General features: G+C 48.1%; 3 protein-coding genes; all 3 read right to left on the reverse strand.

The window, feature by feature from the left end:
• Nucleotides 1-239: 239 nt before the first annotated feature.
• Nucleotides 240-1056, reverse strand: GSTUM_00007068001 (uncharacterized protein). XM_002839142.2 has 3 exons: nt 846-1056; nt 655-774; nt 240-593 (listed from the first exon to the last, which is right to left on the reverse strand). The coding sequence occupies exons 1-3, from the start codon at nt 1026-1028 to the stop codon at nt 363-365; spliced, it is 534 nt and encodes a 177-aa protein (XP_002839188.1). The 5' UTR covers nt 1029-1056; the 3' UTR covers nt 240-362.
• Nucleotides 1057-8199: 7143 nt separating this feature from the next.
• Nucleotides 8200-9224, reverse strand: GSTUM_00007069001 (uncharacterized protein). XM_002839143.2 has 1 exon: nt 8200-9224. Exon 1 carries the CDS (start codon nt 9138-9140, stop codon nt 8436-8438), a length of 705 nt encoding a protein of 234 aa, XP_002839189.1. The 5' UTR covers nt 9141-9224; the 3' UTR covers nt 8200-8435.
• A 2423-nt stretch (nt 9225-11647) lies between these two features.
• On the reverse strand, nt 11648-13197 carry GSTUM_00007070001 (uncharacterized protein; the record flags this gene model as incomplete). XM_002839144.2 has 3 exons in its annotated part: nt 13130-13197; nt 12039-13046; nt 11648-11948 (listed from the first exon to the last, which is right to left on the reverse strand). Exons 2-3 carry the CDS (start codon nt 12398-12400, stop codon nt 11648-11650), a joined length of 663 nt encoding a protein of 220 aa, XP_002839190.1. The 5' UTR covers nt 12401-13046; nt 13130-13197.
• Nucleotides 13198-20073: the final 6876 nt, after the last annotated feature.

Genomic DNA, 20073 nt, shown 5'->3' on the forward strand with positions numbered 1-20073 from the left:
TGGGCTGTGCCTCTTTCGTGGTAGCGTTTGATCAATCTGACCGCCAAGAGTGCACACGCGCCAAGATGGCGGTCATTTTCCGTCACTCGCGAATTCACCTTGTGGGCAGGGTGGTAATTTCCCTCGCGTGTTTTGGTCAGAATTGAATAGCCCAAATACGGTACCATTAGTAACCAAGACTAGAGGTCTCACGATAATTCGTAGAGTTCAACATGCTCTAGTAGACACGAAAAGAAAAGAAAGGGAAAAAGAGTCTTTGGTATCATTCCTTATAGCTATACGAAAGGAGGTTCTCCTCTAGGGAGAGGTGTATGATAGCAAGATAAAAATTACGTCCTCTCACAACCACCACCCTAACGGGTCTAGATTGCCTCCCGAATTAGATCAACGCCCTCACTACCCTCAACCGACGGGGGTTTCGAGGCGTGGAACTTGAGAGTCCAGCCCTCCCCATCCTTGTAAGCCCTAAATTGGCCCTCGTATCTAGTGCTGGGATCGTCCTTTGGCTGGAAATACGCAAGTATTTTGTCTGGCATGCAGACCTGGCAGATACGGTCTACGAAGGTGAAGTTTGTAAATAAAACGTCGGCCCTCTGCTATCTGTTAGCATGGGGAAATTATATACCGGTTGGGGAGGGGGGGGATAGGAGGAACCTTTGGAATACCGCCGAAGCGAAAATCGTATACTTGTGTACCGGTGCCATCTGTTGGGAATAAATAACCGGGGATTTTCTTGTCCGTGTAAAGCATTCCATTGGGGTCAGGGTCCAGGTACTTTTTCTTTGTTAGTTTCTGCTATCGTACCTCTGGTAGATAGGGAAGTTTGATGGGTTAGGGAATGTTACCGCTGTGATAATTTCAGACGGATTCTTAGTGATCACCGCCACACCATCTTTCAACCCAAGATACTCTGACAACGGCCCTCCACTGGCTCCCTCGGTGCGTAGAATGCGAAGACGAAAGTTTTGGGAAACAGGGGCGGCGAGGGTTATGAGGGAGAAAAGGAGGATGGATAGTATGCACTTCATTTTGCTGCTATGGGAAATGATGGGGAAGGATCCGCGTTTGGGAATTGAGATTCTGCAAGACTTGTGGTTCTCTTATATAGAGGGGCACAGGTGATGGAGGAGGAGGACCAGGGGGACTTTTTTTATTCCATGTTGTGTTGTCGTAAACACTTCGTGTCACGTTGTGTTGGGGCTCGGCTGGGAATTAGCAGAAATACGAACATCCACTATCGTGTATGAGTGTTCTGTAAGGATACGGACCTGGTACCTCCCTTGGCCACTCTTTTCCGGCAGTTCCAGTCCAATAACTGGTATTTACGGTACCGTGGGGCTTCGTGACTGGGGGATTTTCTGCTGTCCCAAATATAGTGTTTCCTTCTTTCTTTCCCCTCAATCGGCCGGGCATCCGGAAACGAGATCTATCCAACCAGTCCATCTGTCCGTCTACACCTCCACGCTAGCTTGTTTTTAATAGTGGACGACCTGGGGATATTTTATTGGGAGCGAAGGGTGAAAAGCGTGATGCCTCCACAAATACTAGACCCTCCTGCCATCGCTCGAAGACGGGATGTTTTCCTCGGTAAGATTGAATGGCGACTGTGAAATTGGCAATATGAACAGCAGACTAGCACATACCGTATCAGAATATCAGGTTTTAATTCAGCTGCGAGTGACGTTAAATGATCCCGAGCCATGTGATGCGGGCTCGCGCTCCGTCTTGGCTTCTATAATTCACCTAATCTTCTGATGGGAGATATACGAGACGCTGTGTCACACAACAATTTTGGTGTCTAATGATATCATAGGGGGAACTATTTGGTGGATACGGGGTGGTGGTGGGAGCGTAATTGAAGGCTACTACAAGTTGTTTCACAAATACTACTGAGAGAGAAGGCATAGTTACGCTTGCTTCCATGCGTGAAAGGATCATGGGAATCACACCCTGGTTTTCAACAGCCCCCCCAGGTGGCCTCTTTCGGATATGTTGGTATCTATGAAAGCGAGGTAATCAAAAATTCTGTCCGTACCCGTGTCAACTTACAACTCGTTACAACTCGTTACAATATGGGGAGGTGGGAAGGGTGGGATTGTTACCCTTGCTTTCATCAAGGGCAACCCACCAAATGGTGAGGACGGAACCCTCGATTATTCGTCTAGGAAGCCACATGATCTATAAAAATTGCGAATTCGTGTTGTGGCTTGCGTGTGGGAATGAACTTTAATGGTGTGGTGAATAGATTGAGTTTGTCTCACCTTCTCATACTGTAGATTCCCGTTATGAGATTGGCATGACCGTCCCCCCCACAGGACCTATGTGCTTCTATACCGGTAATGTCACCTGTATGATCTGCGCAGTACTATAATCCCTCTACCGGCACTCCCGAGAGCACTTGTAGGCAAGGGGTTTGGATCTTGAATACGGTTCCTCTCAATGCATTGGCGAGTGAATACGATAGTGATCTCGTCCCACATAATCTGTATACTGGGAGATTCAGGAGAGTAAGTGTGGGGGTATCACCTAACAGCAGGTAACAGGTTACACGGGGACAAACAGGTACTTGCGCACGAGCTACTCCGACTTATGGCAGCATAGGGAGTGGTGGTGATGACAGAGAGCTCATTTCGCCATACTGTCGATCAGTGGGTTTCCGTCCTCACTGCCTGACTGCTCCCGGCTGACTACACTACATGACCTTTCCTATTGAGCAAGCACGTTTCTGGCAGTTCTTTCATAAGTTAGTATGGATAGCTTGGGGTAACCTTCGCCCAGCTAGGTTTTATCATTTATGGCAGAAGCGCAGCTTGCTTCTATTGACGTACCACAAGTCAATAGTATTGGAGTCTTGTGTTGCTGGTTTCGCCCTCACCATTATCTAAAACGAGGCCTTAGATCATAGAGGGGTGGAGAGCGCTCTGCAAGTAATTTCTCAAGGTAGCCATGGTGTCCGAGATGAGTGAGCTGTGACCTGAAGATGCTAGGGGAGGTTCTAGATTGGGCTCTAGGAGCCGAACAGATAAACACTGCATAAATTTACAGAACAGTCCTCAAGAGAGTTTTCCCGCAGCCAGGGTGTAGCAGTGCTCCAAGTTTCCAAGTTTTCCCGTAAAAAACTAATCTAGAGATGAGAAGTGCTCGAATTTCTTCTATAAGTATTCTTCGAAGACAAACTGTAGTGTTTTGTGGGAAGCCTAAGTTAGCTGGTATAGGGTCTGTGATTTTTCTCAATAACCCATCTAATTAGCTCTCAACCGACCGGAGAAACAGCGATTAGCTTAAATGCTGTGGGACTCTTCAGCCCCGATCACAAGGCAGTCATCCGACACAGGGCTATGGCTTAGGAGCGGCATCGTTCGAGATCCGTAGGGGCTGAATATAGGTATAGTAGTATAGCCTATAAAATTTATGATAAGAATTGAACAGATTATTCTTCTCCTCCAGTTCCCATATAATATCATAACGCATATAGGGCTGGATCAGTTACAACCAGATAGTTATGGTATCTGCCATAAAATCCCTTGAAATTAGCCATCAGATCATTCGATATCACCGCACCAACCCCCCCCCCCAGATGGGTTTAGTTTGACAGGTTAGCGGAATTGCGAATACAAGTTGATGGGATCCAACACGTCCAAAGGGCTTGCCAGAGCTTTGTTTCTGAACCCAGGAGATTACGGTAGATGCCCGCAAGGGCCAGCGAATCACGAGAGATATACGCTAGCCAATAATTGAACAACCCTTTCTGAGACAACAAGCACTAGCTCCGGTATCCACAATAAGCTAAACAGCGCTTGGTAGTCTTCCGTGTGCGCCCACACGGTGTTGGAGCCTACAATTGCCGATGAAGGGACACTTTTATACTGATTTAAATCCATAAATTTGTAACAGTGAATAAATTAAGAGGAAAAACGCAGTCATGGGAGGATATCTCCCCAAGGGTTCCGTGGATAGTACTCGGCCCGAGCTGCACATCTTAAGGGGTATGTGATAGATGGTTTCTGAAGAGATATCTTAACTTCAGTTGGCTATATCTCCACACTGGTGGACTGATGTGGAAAAGGAATACACTGTTTTCCCTGTGCCTGGGGCTGGTAGGGTATGATGGTTAAGCGTTTTGAAAGATGTCCTATTCCATTGGTACTGCATGAAATCTCCGGTTGCTTTTTTCATGGGTCAGAGCTAATTCAAAAAGTATTAGTCCTAGCTGTAAGATCCGCTGTAAGTCAAAATTAAATATTTGGAGATACGAAATAGTTTCATTGACCGCTGGTGAGAAAAAAAAGGTAAATCCACGTACTAGCAGGATAAGTATTAGTTCTAGTGGTAGTATGGTATGAAATTCCTAGCTGGCGCAGTGGTTAATATCAGTGTTAAAGAACCATTTAACTCCTGTGCACTTAGCAGGAGCCCAGGAGTTCGATCCCTGCTCAGAAATGAGTATTTATTGGACGTTCCGTCATGTAGGGCAGGAGAATGGTCCACTCCTGACGCCCTATGGTAAATGGGAGGCAGGTGGTTGAACCCGACTCTAGACCTTGCCCTGAAAGAATGGGGTGGAGGTCCGCGATCGGCGGTGATTTTTTTCCCTCTCCCTCCACCGATCCATCTATATGAGAGAAGTTATAATTCCTGAATTCTATGCAGACTCTCTAGTGCGGATACAACGGAACCAGCCTCCCAAAGTGATCATTTGCCATCAACCCCACTGTCGCCATTGATCTCCTTGTAAGCCAACCGTCTTTTATTAAGGCATGTTCAGTGTGATTTGTTAGTAGTGACAGTGACTGGTATTTATCGGTTCATGTCTTGAGTGTATCACCGCTCTTGATACTTTTTGCGAGGATCTCCTAACTCAAACAAGAATAGAGAGTCCTGTCATGCTTATCAATACCCTCGTACCTGACAATCTTCGGTCGGCATCACCGCTGGTACACGAGCCCTATGTTCTTGTGTTCTCGGCGGTATTTTATTTGTTCAGGACCCGAGGCCTGTTGCTGTATTGCGGACAATTGTAACAAATATTCATGTCATTGGCTTTTCTAGCAGCCCTCTCCACCGCGGTAGATAACTTCCTTCCCCTCCCCCCCAATCCCCATCACTGCCATTCCATACTTTTCGAACTGGCGGTTTACGGGGGTGCCGGGCACTACAGACGTTAATATCCCTTGTTATCTATACTTTGTAAAGGTGAAAAAACAAGAAATATTTTCCGGTCCTCTTAAGATGCGCGTATATTCAAATTTCACAACGAGTGATTATGCGTGAGTGATGTACAGTACATTCCATGCTTTTCACGAGAAACCTTCCCAGCCCAGTGAAAGGGGGCCTACGGAGTGCATGAATTCCCCACGGATATGTATTCGCACATAATTTGGAGTCTGTATTACCAGGACTGCTGGTATCGTAAGTCCATAGGCTACCCCCCAAGGGAAAAAAAACTGGGCGTATAACTTAATCTCGGAACCGAAGCTGGGAGTTAGCGGGTAGATTATGCACTATCACTGCAGCAAGGGAATGTGTTAGGGCATCCTTTAAGGAGAATATCTTCCGCACAAGTCTTGCGATTGGTCGTCTGCTTTTTTTTGTTCCCCGATCCGGGGTTTCACTGGGTCAGGTTGTTCCCTTAAAAAAAACTTGCGGAAAAGTTTGGGCCGGGGTTGGAATTTCAGACTTGGTATCGTAGACCATACATGAGACTTGCGTTTCAATCGCATGCAAATCTCTGATAGTGCGGGATCTTATAGGAGCTGTTTTGTCATCTCGGGACGCGTTTCGGGCCCAAAACAAGTTTTTGAGATGACGGTAGTCAAGTGGTTGGCAGGTCGTCGTTTGCAAAACACGTTTTTGCAAACATGTTTCCAGGAGTGTTTTCATGTAGGGTTAAGGATTGTGCTAAACATACCTGGATTACAATATAAAATTGATAGGACGTCTATTATTATGAGGATACTAGTATGCAATAATATCATAATAATAGTATTATGATAGTAGAAAACTTTATTTTAAAGAGGATTGATAAGTTGAAAAGAACTACCTCCGTACACAAAATTTTTAACAAAACCTAAGCGATAAGTTTCCAAACTACATGCTGTTTGGCAGAGCGTTATTGGCAAAAAAAACCCCATTTAGAGATTTTTCCTAAACGTGCTTATCAAAACGTATTTTGAGATGACAGTCATCTCAAACAACGGTTTGCCAAGCTGCTCCTTATATCATATGAGTGGCAGGAACCAAGCAGACCAATCTACCGGTAGCCAGTTGGGCTGGGGAGGTTACATAGGAATAATTGAGTGGAAGGGTTCGGGGTTCGGGGGTTATATAAGTGACCATTGGACCCTCTCGGCTGCGAGCTGATCGGGTCTTGTGCGGTGAGTTAGATAGATACTACTGGGAAAGGCAGCTCCAACATCCTAGCGGGAGGTTCAGCTATTCCGGTTCTTGCTGCACGGCAGCTTGGACGCAGCTGTGTTTTTCCACCTCTGTCATATTTTGATTCCGATTTGTTCTCGGCGGAGGGCTGGAAGTCGGTTTTTTCGGGGTCCAATTATTCCAGTTCTCACGAAGTACCTTAAACCGCCTCTGAAATGAAATGATGGCGATCATTTCCGCATTATCGAAGCTATCCAGGGAATATTCCATGTCGCCCCAACTTTACAGAGGGAGGAGGGATTTGCGAAGGTTATTAAACATGGGCGGCGTACTCGGGTCGGGTACAGCACCTAACGAGCGTTCTCTCAGAGTGGAACTCGGAATACTATTAGGTATATTATAACTATGTCTCCAATGAATTTCGGATAAGAAACAGCAAGTGATAGCGCACAGCACAGCCGCACCCAGCCATCCTGGACAGTCAAAATCTAGAGGATCTGTCTGGTAAAGTGGGAATCCAGGGCCGCGTATCGGGTTATCTTGGAAGGAGGTTTAGAACTCACAGAGGGTCGAATCGTGTGGGGAAGCAAGGTATCCGGACTTGAGAGATACGGAGTAACCATGTGTAACCGTATCCTACTTTTTCCATTTCATTCTCTTATTTTGTTTTTTTCAATCCCTCTCCGCCATAGTCCTCCCGGTCAGCAAATCAGCACTAACGGGAGTCCACACCCAAGTACCGGTATTTAGACCACCATCCTCACGTAGATCCCCACATAGCCATAGTCGTATACACCTGCTTAGCCTCCGGCACTGAATACCCATACCAAAGAAAAAATCCCAGTGCGATGGGCACGCCATCGACAACAAGGCAGAGGCCCACACACAAACACCCGCGTCATCAGCATCATCGCCCCCTCTCACGCCTCCCCACCGAATCCTCAAAAGTCACAAAAAGATGAAGGGATAAAGGGACTCACCCCCGTAGCACGCTAGGTCATACCTGAGCGATGGCCTCGCAAGAACTCCCCAGATGGAGTCCAATACGTGGCCTATGCCCCACGGGTATAACACAGGGCTAGGATTTGCGAACAAGTGGCGATGGCTGGAACTTGTTCAAGGCGGACAAGTGGGGTAGCTCCCGTAACAGCGACGGAGAAGTTTGTTTCTTGAAGGCTCAAAAATGACATTGCCCCGGATGCTAGGACCAGGTGGTCAATTGCTGACTGAGTGGCGGTGGCGCCGTGGACGGTGCATATACCGGTACTCCAATATCGAATCAGGGGTGGCCACCACCTTTACTGGTTCTAGCAAAGGAGGTTGATGAAATGGTTAGCAAATGGATATGACAAGAGAAGAAAACCTGAGGGAAATTGCGGAAGCAATATTCCCCAACGGGATTAAGCATCTTGCTGAAGGTATTTACGCTACGCCATGGTGATTGAAGTTCGAGATCTATTCCTGCGGGGGGTTTATATGTGATCTCCATTCTCACCGCCGAGATCGCTATTACGTGAGTGGGAGGAAAGTACCAGTCACTACTTAGGATATAGATGGGTTTCCGTGCTGTGAGTGGGAAGTTTGGGATTTGTGGGAGGGGGAGGGGGGGTGTGAAGGCTACTACTGGGGTGAACTGGTGCCAGACGAAGATATTTGGGTTGAGGAGGAGGTAGCTTGGTTCGGAGCTATCTTCACTGGGGGGTTTTGTGTAGCGTGCAGTTGGTTGGTCTGGGTGCGGTTCTCATGCTGCGCTACCGATCACAATGCACATTTTGTCACTCGGTTTTAAAAATTCACCACCACTTATCAGGAAAGCTCAAGTATATCGCCCCTCACTACCGCGACCACTCAATTACCCCTCGCCCCCAACTCCCCAGAAACCAGAACAAGATTCAATCGTCAACGATTTATATTTCTATCTTCAACTTATCTAGCAAAAAAGCGTGAATTGTAAGATAAACACCAGCCCTACCCATCCCCCATCCCACCAGGAAAAAAAAACAGAACCAAAAACCGATCAAAAACGAAAAACTCCCTCCCAAAAAAGTATTTGGAACAATCTAATAATATCTCCCAGAACTCGTTCTCTGAACCTGTCCAGGTCTCGGCTGGGGCTCGTCGTCATCGTAATGGGTGCGAATGGGAAGATCTCCACTATCACCATCATATTGCTGGACGAGATTTCCCTCATGGTCCCGGGTCTGGTAAATTGGTGGGCTTCCGCGCCCCTCGCTAGTGGGTGGGGAGAATTGGGAGTGGGTCCTAAGACCAAGTGGTTGAGACCCGGTATGCTCTTGTACGTAATCGCCATCGGCATTCCTGTGCACGGAGAGGCCGGTGTTGGAGCGTGAGGGTGCCCTGGGGCTGTCGTTCCATTCGGGGTCGTAGTTGTGTACTCGAAGGGCGGGTTCCTCATCCCCGTCCCATGTCTCAACGAGGTTTCCCTCGGCGTCTCTGTATGTCCTTCCGCCGGAGCCGTGGTTGCTATCGCGGGGTGGGGTGTTTACCATGTTGGAGTTCTGGCGGGAAATGGAGGAGCGAGGGGGGGATTCCCTGCGCCCTTCCCTCCCGAAGGTCGAACTTCGTGAGGGAGGAGTTGAATAGGAGGAGATGCTTGCCCTTAGATCGTCACCGATGTCGTGGGAACCAGTTTCTGCGGCTCTAGAGAGGATTTCTCGCATGGTCTCGTCGCGGAAGAGGATCTCCTTCTGGGGGCGTTCTCTGCCGAAGCCGTCTTCATTATCGTAGCCTCCGTGAAAAGACATTTTTAGATGGAGTGAAGGGAGGTGTGTTGAAGGAGGTGATCGATGTGATAGAATTGGTTATGAGGAAGGTTTTGCTTGCTTGAGTCTCGCTCGAAAGTATGCTGATGGAGTGAAGAAAAAAAAGTGACCAGAGACGGAGTCCAGGTGGGTCTTTATATCCAATTTGACGACCACGAAAAACTTGGTTCATAAGTTTATTACCAAGGTATTTCGTTCACACAGTTGTGTTCTTTTTTTTTCTTTTTTTCGTCCATCAATTACCTATTCCTCTTCTTCCCGATTCCCATCACCGCATCTACTCGAGTACCATTGTTGTTGTAGGCTCGCCACTTATTATTCCGCATGTATGTGTTGTTTTCACTAAACCACTTTCGGACCCTCATAGGCCTTCTAGAAACACAATAGGTCTCTTTTTTTCCGCCTACTCTGCTGTACAACGCCTCCCAGACCCCCCCAGAGAACTCGTCCCCCCCCCCCCAACCCCCACCCCGTCCCTAAAAAACAAAAGATCAGGCAATCACTGTGCTGGAATCCTAACATTGGCTCATTGAAATATCGTACCGGTACATCAGGGCACCCACCCAAAACACGCCAACCCCAAGCGCCCGACACCGTCCAGTGAGAGAGCAAAGGCAGCCCACCACACCGTAAACCCCTTCCCGAGTTACCGGTATCCTATGGTACCATGCTCGAGTATCGTACTTGTATGAGAACGGTACGTTGCGTGGTTTGGGACGAGCTCAGCCTTCTTTTTCCTTGAGTCAACTGAATGGCTATTTCTCGCACCGCCCTAAACTTCATCCGGGGCGCCGATCGTGCTGGGGATAGTATCTTGATGTGTTGGCCGAAGAAATGCACTAGATGTGGGACCGGAAGGTTGTTCGTTGACAAAGTACCATAAGCAAAGTTGCTAGGGCCCAGGAAGAGAGGTCACAACTACATTTTACGGAGAGGGGTGTACATGTGGTACTGCGGGGCGGGTTGGCAACGGTTGTGTATCGAGGTACACGTTTGATGTCTCAGCAACAAGTGGAAGCAAGATGCAACCGCGGGTTGCAGTTGGGCGGTTAGAAACGAGCCAATAGGAGAGCGGTTCCGGAACCCGCAAGCAGCGCTGGGTGGTTGGTCTTGCTTGGGAGGGGCCAAGGACCAGCGAAACGAACAGCTCAATGCGACATCACTCGCGAAACCACTGGATACGTCGTGGGGAAAAAAAACCCTCCCTGATCTTTTCCCCTCCCCGCCCCAACACGTTGCTCAATCAACATGCGTTCCCTCTCGTAGCAGGCTAGAGGTACTACTCGTACGCCCGAAGACAGGGATCGTGAATTAGTATGTGCGGTCAGATATGAACAGCTCTTTTTTTTTTCCTGCCATGTATTTTGCGAATCCCTGTTCTCGGGCATTTCTTGCCTACCGGTACTAACCAGTATTACACGAGCACAAGCACGTAAACGAGTGACAAGATGTGTGGTGCTCTATTGTATCGTAGTTTAGATGCACAAGCGGGGAAGGGGTGGAAGATCTAGAATCGGTCGCTTAAAATATGAATAACATCGCAACACCATTCACTCGAGGAGAAAATAATAATCTAAGATATTATGATACAAGCACCAAGGCGTTCGGACTCGAAGGCGGAAAGAACATAGGCCCTTTCTCATGAGGTATATTACACCAATGCTATTACAACCTCGTCTCTATTTTCCTATCTCCACTATCTAGCATCTACCAACTTGAAACCCCGCCCTATCCAAGGGCTCCGTTCCCTGAAATGCGGGAGCCGACCGTGATAGTGGCGAGGCCCGCGAGGAGAACTGGAGCTCCGTCGGCAGTATCATATCATAGCAATTCCCGTTGGAGCGGGAGCCCTAACTCCGCGTCACTAGAGAGATATACCGGCGTATCATATCAAATGCCACCCCACTGGCACACGAAACCTCTTTCCTTGGCCCTCACGGCGCGTTTAATGGCAGGTCCCCAGCGGTGCATCCATTCTTCCTCAGTTAATACACACTCTCGTCGCGTCCCGCCACCTTCGTCCCTCACTAGGCGAGACATTCTCCAAGTCATAGTAGCAACGTGATACCGTTTTGTCATGAACCAAAGGTATGGCCATGCGAATATCCAGAGAAAGGTGATGTAGAATATCCACCGGAACCATTCTATCTTTCGCAACTTTGAGATTCTATTTGCTGGATAGACTTTTACTCGTTTATTGTGAATTAGAAACCGGACGGATAAGTTATGGGCGTAGCCAGTTGATCGGACGCACTCCTGTATCTGGCGCTTCAGATAGGCACGATCGTGTCCGACTACCACTTTCTTCATCAGGAATCTATGACCGGATGCATGAGCATTATCCATGAGATGGGGGAAGGGGAAATGAATGCATAAATATGTAAACCGCAGGTAAAGGTTGGCTGGATTGGGGATGAACAAAATGATCAAATATATAGCCTGTTTAATATCTCGATAGAAAATATCGAAGATATCATGAGGGGCAAAACTTACTCCTTGAGCGCAGATTGGTCCTCACAGTATTGATCAGCCCAGTCTCGAACCGTCCGGCCCTCTTCTAAGTCCTTGGCGATAGATTTGAATCTCCCGTGGCCGCGGTGGGCTCTTTGATTTGGTGGAACGGTCGCCAGAGTCGGTTCCCCTATATGGTTCTGCTCCAGTAACAGATGGGTAAGATCGCAGGAAAGATCGAAATCAGTCACCAATTTACGGCCTTTTCTCCCGCCGCGGTGAGTTCCCCATATCCGGATGCACACGCTTGGTGGTCTCGAGCGCTGTTCTAACAACCATCTATGATAAACGATCAGGCAAATTAACATCTAATGTAGTGTTTCGACCAAATAAACAAAGAGATCCAAAATTGAAGAGTTAGAAATTTACCGGTAGAGCGCCTCGCCATCAGTATTAAGATGTTCGTCATGGGAAATAATCAGGGTTTCACCGGTGCGCACAGATTTGATCCGCTTCATCTTAGGAACATACACCTCAAATTCAGGTGGGGCATCAGTGTCAACCCCTCCCTCCGTCTCCCCTCTTCCGACTCCTCTTACTCCTTCTCCATCCTCTCCCCCCACAAACTGCTTCGATCCACCAACGCCATCGCGGTACTCCGGTAGCACCTCCCCAGAACGACACGGCTCGTCCTGAACCGGGAGAGGGACTGCTGCGGAGGAGGAGCTGCCTCCAACCTCCTCCTCATGGCCGCGATAGGCAGAGGACTGCTGACCCTTCGATTTCGACATTTTTCTCTCTTACGCTGAATGTGCGGTGTGGAAATAAGCTCTGGTAGGGGCCTATGGCTCCGGTTAAGTACTGCCTTAGAGGTGGTAATTCCTACCGTACTACTCGTAACGTCGTGGCGTTTGTGGAATGGACCGCTATCACAAACGTCACGACATCACGAGTATCGAGGCCAGTCCGTTAAGGGGGAGGGACCCGCAATGCTTCCAGTGGTCCCGTCCGGTGAAGACAAGACGGGTCCGAGCTACAGAAGACAAGGACCACGCTGCCCAGAACGAAAACCGGCTTAGCAGAGCAAAGGTGATGTAGACTGTGGTCGCCCACGGTTGCTCCATTGACCGTAGTGATTGACCCCTTTGATGATATCAGAACCCGATAGAGTTGGTCTTGGGCGGGCAGAAGTGCACTATGAGCCAGCTGTGCTAGAGGGTGTCCCCAACTCCCAAAAATGCGAAAATTGCAAAACACAAGTTGCACCGGCACCCCGCAACTGCAGTTATCTCAAGCTAGCATAATGGTAATCTGTGAAAACAGAAGTCGCGGTGGGGTCTCCGGCCGACACGCGAATGGTGGGCGAGAAACGTACTCGATGTAACATCGCGATGACAAGTTTGTTGCTGTACAGGACCGTTTTTGACTCCTGCAATCCTGCATACTCGTACATAAATAACCATCCAATCCCTCAACGTGATCTCCAACAGCTATTTTTGTCAAATTGTGAGCTCACATACAGTAGGTGTCCACTATAAGCCCTATTGCAGAGCATTGTGGTAGCAAGTGGGCTCGGGTTTCGACGAGCAGTGGGACCAGGCATTGTGAGCGTTAATTTATCTTTCGGGCATCTTTACCCCAAATTAGCGATTCGCTTTATGCTTGCAAATGATCGGGTGTGGTTGGGTTAGGGTTTTTATTCGGTATTCTTGGTATTCCCTGGACTCTCTGAAACGTCAAGTTCGTAGCCAGGCACGCGATCCCGGCCCCGGAACCGTTTGAGTTTTGTGATTTTTGCCGAGGATATTATGATACACCGGCGAAGAGCGCTGAGCCATTTAAGTACTGTACTGAAAATCCGAGTTTTTTTTTTTGACCAAGTTCAGCCAAACTGTTGCCAAACCTGGCCCCAGCGTGCCTAGCTACATTTCGACTATTTTCTTCGTTGTCGCAACACGATCATTGCCCTTAGATATACATGCAGCTCCAGAAGAAAGAGATCAAGAAAGGCGCCTGCACGAAAGCGTTCGCTCCCAAACAAGAGGGAATACAGCTAAAATCCAGCGGGGGACTAGTGTTGTCTCTATGATTATTGCTACCGGTAACCATGATGGTTGCTATTCTATGTAATTGTGGTACGTACAATTGTAACCCCAACAGGTTTAAATTCTATAGTCACGAGGCACTGCTCGTCTGTCTGTCCGTCAACCGCAGTTGGCCAATTGGGATGAGTCCGAGTGGCGATGGTAGTGCTTGTTGTTCGGGGCCACGGATGTGGGGGGGGGGTTCAGGCATCGAGATACATCATGCCAGTACCATGATACCGGCACTGTATTCCTAGTACAAGTAGTTTTCGAATATCAACCTCGCTCACTTTACACTACTGGAACCTGGATAGCTGATCGGTAAAGATTAGAGAAAAATGTATGATAGTTATGTCGTTACGGAGCTGTCAGAACAATTTCTGGAGTTGTTTGGGGTTGTTCCGGCCTCTGCTACCAAATGACTTGTGCGATATATTCTTCGAGTGGTGAGCCACGATTTACCAAGTGCCCGACGGACTGGAAACTTAGACACCGCAAGCATCGGTACAAGGGAAATACCGGTATGCTAGGATGCCTCTCGCAGTGAGGCCCTGTGTATTTTTCCTCTTTCTTGTCTCAACTGAGGGCTGAGTTTCCGGTGATTCACCTATCACAGAGGTGGGATTTCATCAACACAGCTCACTCACCCCGTATTCGAGAACTTGCGGTACGGCTACCGTATTCTAGCCATTCCTTTCGGGAGCTCGAGAGACTCCCAAACATAAGCTTACAAGTGGCCCCCTCTACACACTCCTATGCCATCTACCGTAGACGCCAACAGTTTTCAGTTGCTCTCCGCCAAGATATTAGCCCATGCACTAAACTCAGCATCAGCGTTGGCCCTTATGGACAAACCATTAGTCTAACCACATAGGCTATCCTGAGCAAATACCCTAACCGCCAAGAAAAAATGAAGTGAAACCGATTCCACTTTTGTTATCATACCTATTGACTGTTTGCAGCACCACAGCTCAACTTCCCAACCACCTCCCTCTTTTCCCACGCCTGCCGCAATGCCCGTACGACAGCTCGGGCTTTCTCACCACTTTCTACCCCCCAGAGAGTAGCTCTGCCCATCTCCTCCGAAGGTCGAGCTGTGAGTCGGTGTCGAACACACTACAAAGGCCGGTACTTACGAGTAAAACATTAAGATCTCTCTAGCGAGATGTCTTATATCTGGTGACATGCCAACTAGATGATATATCCACCGATCCTGCCAGAAGCTGCCCGGTCTCTCTCAACGCCGAGATGTGACCTGCCTGGATAGGTTAATGGTCGACCTATTCCGTGTTGGAGCGCTTACCCTGAGCTGAAAGATAGGTCAACAAGGCTCTACTATTTGTCGCGAAGAATACCTAACGAGACTCATCCCCGCAAGCCATCCAATGGAACAATCGCTCTACACCCCTTGCCATACAGATAACCATCACCTACCTAAACCGCCTCTTTAATGTCAGTCTCCGCAGCCTCAAGAGGTACGGCATACCTGTTGGAAATTACGTTATTCCTTTCCTATCCGGTGATGGGGCTGTTTTGGTCATGTGACACAGCCACATGACCGAGTATATATGCTATTGTATTCTAGCATCTTCTATTGTATTCTAGCATCTTCTAGAGATTTCCTTGGTATGAGGCAGTGCTCGTGTAATGATCAAGGGGTATATAAAGGGCAGGTTCAGCCCTGTTCTTAGAGAGAGTGCGCAAGCTTGGATTAATCTTTAAGTCTTCAGATTTTATTGTGGTTATCATTGTTACTTCGTTATCACAACAGTTAGTACAATAGATACAAATATTTTCAATACCGGTACCCAGCTCCACCGTAATTATAGTTTCTAGAGTCTCGCACTTCACATCCGGAACTAACATATCATGTCCATTTAGATCTCTGCCGAGGTCGTGGATTCACCACGCTGTATAGCCTCTTGTTGGTGCCCGTGGGTGTGATAGGTTCGTGGACCGGTGTCTGGGGAGATACGCTGAGCGATAATATCGTAACCCGGGGACCCGGCGTAAGGGAATTGTACGCCATGACTTCGGTGTAGTGAGGTGCTGGCGGGGGCCAAGGAACAGCCCCAAGCGCTCGCCGTCCGAGGAGTCTGAACATGTTACTATAGTTTTTGTCTCCCGAAAGATTCCCACTGCTCTCGTGACTATTCACAGTCTAGTTATTTCAACCTCGTACGTATCAGTTCCCCAGAATCAAGTTCACCCACTACTATATGTTAGCTTTGTAAGAATTGTTATAAGTTAGCCTCTATCCCACGCGCCTCCCCAAATGTCCACCGGCCTTTTGAGCGGCCCTGTCTAGTCTCTCATCTCCCAATAAAATGATATTATATCCAGCTTCCCAATATCCAGTTCAAGCGACACACCGCACTAAACAACCGCTATCATAACATCGCCGTCCAAGCGTTGTCAACCTTTTCGAGCTTGTTTGAATCAGAGAGAGAAACTATTGTAGGAAGGGGTAGGAGAAGGTGATTAGATCCCCAACTCACCGGAGAGCTTATCGTTACATGTCAGGCTACACGGCAGCTCACTCAAAGAAAGGTTGGTTCCAAATATCGTACCTCCCTGAGGGGCTTCCTCCTCTCACTGCTCATGATAGGATTCCGAGGGTTTTCCTCATAGATAAGACTCGCTTATCAGGATCATTAAGATCGACAAGCCTCCGATGATCTTTGGCCCCCAAAACTCTGGAGATTTGATCAGACGGGAACAGGACTGGGTTGGGTTTGATACTGGTGTCCGAGATGCAAGCGCAAAAAGTCCCCATCGTGAAACCAAACATTCAGATCGTGATACGGTGGTTAATTCGTCAGCCTTATCTGGAGCAGAGCACGAGCCTGAAATATTACGTGAGAGGGTCGTCGTATGATATACACCATATCTCTTGAGGTCTCCATTGAAGTCCAAACTGGATAGTCGGTTACTGTGCCAGGACTGTATTCAAATAATATTCCAAACGTAAGTTCACCTTCATCCACTCTCTAAGTAAATTAAGTTCATCTCACCTCTCGGCAAACGCCAGACAACCATAGCAAAACCAGAATACAATACAGTGCCAAACAAACTAGCACGAGAATTCTAACTTTAACATATCATCTTCCCCGCCACCACATGCTATCCCCACCAAAAAACGAAACCCGCCAAAAACTAACCTGCAGCACAAGCGAAGCTGACAGGACTAAGAATAAGGCCAAAATGCGGGGGGGAGCGTGCCTGACGAATATGCTGACCGGGCTGATGGAAGCAATTAAAAAGCCATAAGCTTCGGAGGCTGGAGGCGAGATGGGGAAGGAATAGGAACGCTCCGGGATTCTGCCGCATGGGATGACCCGTGTGGATTAATTGGCCGTAGTGGAAGATACGAGTGAAAGTTTTTTGTGAGAGATGTATGTAAATATAGGGTGGATGGTTCGGGGATTGAAATGAATACGGTGCTCGATAAATATGTTGCTTCGGGTGGTACAGTACCTTAGACTAGAGAATATCATGACGGTCCATGATGGGTGTATCCTCGTGAACCTGGCTGTAGTAGCACCATAAGGTTTCGGCGATAGAAAATGATCTATAGTAGTATCGCCGTCGGTCCAGTTTTTCGAGTACTCGTATAGTACTGTAGTATAAGTACCGGTATGCACAACGCGGGCCCACTCCACTGTACGAGAACGATGGTAGGAGCCCATTATCCTGGATAGTCAGGGATATATTTGGCTGGTAAACCTCAAATAGTAGTTCCATGACTTTGCTGCCGGACTTATATGGCACAAATGCCTTCACGTGTCGCCACCTCCTGCTCATGGAGCGAGATTAACACCTGAGGTCGATGCAATCAAAAACGGCCGAGAAGTGACTTTGGCAAAGGAATTCACCACCTCTCAAAAAGCCTTAGACGTTTGAGAAACAAGTTCTTGAGTGACCGAAACACCACGGACCGACCTGTCATCTTAGATTTTGGCAAATTCGCCTGCTTCGTTGATGTCCTAGTGTTTTGGGGGTGCCCGGGCTATTAATGTTTCCAGGAATACATTACCGGTGGTGTGCGGTGCATATCAGGATAAGTAACCATAACCAGTAAACCGCTATCCCATCTCGAAACCCCTGTAAAACTTGGAGGGGGAATTAGGTACGATATGATGAGGCCGCACAGGTCCCTTGGAGTCTACGATATAGTAGCGGGGGTGGGGACAGTCTACCGGTATTAGGAACTAATTGCGGTATCTCGACTTACTCAACCCCCACTGCACTATGCTTACTCACAAGGGGGAAGCAGGCAAGCAATAACATGTCGCCTAACCGTAACACCAATACCAGTGGTAGGACTCTATTCTAACGCCGTCAGTCCCACCCGTTACCATAACAAGGACGTTATATACAAGTACAGCAACTTGGCCATATCACCAACCGACTGCATCTGACAAAGGAGAGCAGACAACCGGCCCCCGTCCCCGTCCCCGTCGTCCCCATCCCCTCCTCCCTTCTTTCCTTCCATCTCAGTCCGATCCAAAAAAGAGATGACATGAAACGCACCAAAACTAGCATCCAACAACCAAACCGGCCGCTAGGGCGTTTGGGCGAGGTTACAGTGCGTGATTGCCCTGTCCCTCGGCCGCCAAAATGGGGATATCATACGTATGGCTTGTATGGCAATGCGCGACACATTATGTACTGTAGCTTGTGTAATAAAAATGGCTTCACCGCAGAAATTGTGCGGTCCGAATTCCTCTCCCGAAAATCCAATAAAAATAGGAAGGAAAGTGGCAACGTAAGCCTCAACCATATCATCCTGTCGGAGGCTCCCCACAGAGAGGAAAAGGAGGGTAAAGAAGAAAAAAAAGGGGGGGGCGGAGGCGTCCCTGTATATCATATCAACAGCTACAAGTATTTCTGATGAAGGGCAGCATGATACTGACAAGGTATATATACTCGAGTACTTGTAAGTAGGGACATAGGCAAGCACATACCGATAGGCTAGGTAAAATAAAAAGGGCACACCTTTCCCCCCTAGGAAGGGCATTTTTCTCACCTGAATTTGAATTTTACCACTGAGAAAATACTACGAGTGTCGCCGCGAGAACAACAACAACAGCAACAACAAACAAACGGACAAACGAACAAATGGGACGAGAGGGAGCGATATTGAACCTAGGGAGAAATACCGCATAACAACGTTCTATAATAACCTGTTACAGAAGAAAGGTTCCCAATCCATTCTATTCCCGCCCTCCGCCAGATACCGAAACTCCCTTACCCTTCCTTCCCAATTGAATTTTTCCCAAGCACAGCCCCATCCTACGGATCCTACGGGTCTGAACTGTACTTAAGTCGTGTGCTCTCTTTCCAAGAAATAATTCACTGGAAAGACAGACCAGCAACAACTTCATCCATCCACAACCTCCACCTCCTTTACTTCATTCCATATCGCGCGCTTATAACCACACTACCGCATCGCCCACGGAACTCAACTTCATCTCATCTTCTTCACCATCTATCTACCTACCACTCACCCCGCCTACCACCGCAAACAAACACAACTATACAATCAATCAAACTAAAATGTCCCACAAAGCTATCCCAACAGAAACCTTCGACCGAATCCTCTCCGGTCTACCAGCGGGCGCAGGGGCGAGGGACGAAGATGCCGAGAAGAAAAAGTCCAGAGGGGCCCGGGAGATGTTCCGGCGTGTCAGCCATGTCGTTCGTGCTACGGGTGGGGTGAAGGCTACAAAGGAAAGGGAGAAGGGCAAATACAGGGTCGAAAAGGAGGATAGGGAGGAGGAGGAGGAGGATAAGGATAAAGGGCGAAAGAGCGGGGATGATAGCGGGGATGATAAGGGGAACAAGAAAGTGCATTTTAAGTGACAGGGCTAGGCTTCGCTGTGCTATCTTTAGGCGTCCCTGTTGGTATAGTTGGTTTTCCTAATCTCTCCTGTTTTGCCGGGGTTTGTTATTTTCTTCTTTCTTTTCTTTTTTCTTTCTTCCCGGTTTGCATGTACAGTACGTTTGATTTATCAATTTCCTTACTGCCTACTGTCCTGTCTGCTTGTGCATTGATGGAGTGAGATTGGGATGATACAGTATTAGATGTCAATAATCGGGTGAATTCCCATGATTGCCCCGCAAGCCAGCCTCGATTCCCGTCTCAGCAGTGTTCGACGGGGTCGTGGTGTTTGCTTTACTATTACGCACCCCTCATACCAATCCCTAACTTCCGCCCAAGCGCAGAGGAAAAGAAGGGAGTTCTTTAAAAGATTTGAAATTGTCTTTATTCGCTGTTTTTACAAAATCCACAACTTCCCTCACGCCGCACCACGACGAACGCGAAACATGGCCCCCTCAGAACAAACGCACCCCAGCCGTGCTCGCCACTCGTACTA

The sequence above is a fragment of the Tuber melanosporum genome (assembly GCF_000151645.1).
Source record: "Tuber melanosporum whole genome shotgun sequence assembly, scaffold_31, strain Mel28".
NCBI classification, from domain to species: domain Eukaryota; kingdom Fungi; phylum Ascomycota; class Pezizomycetes; order Pezizales; family Tuberaceae; genus Tuber; species Tuber melanosporum.

Bases quoted from the DNA above. Each gene is read 5' to 3' on its own strand.
- GSTUM_00007068001 (XM_002839142.2), bottom strand. From the start codon at position 1,028: ATGAAGTGCATACTATCCATCCTCCTTTTCTCCCTCATAACCCTCGCC. The intron at 775-845 runs GTAACATTCCCT...ACAAAGAAAAAG, and splicing joins CGTCTGAAATTATCACAGCG to TACCTGGACCCTGACCCCAA. The intron at 594-654 runs GTTCCTCCTATC...AACAGATAGCAG, and splicing joins GCTTCGGCGGTATTCCAAAG to AGGGCCGACGTTTTATTTAC.
- GSTUM_00007069001 (XM_002839143.2), bottom strand. From the start codon at position 9,140: ATGTCTTTTCACGGAGGCTACGATAATGAAGACGGCTTCGGCAGAGAA.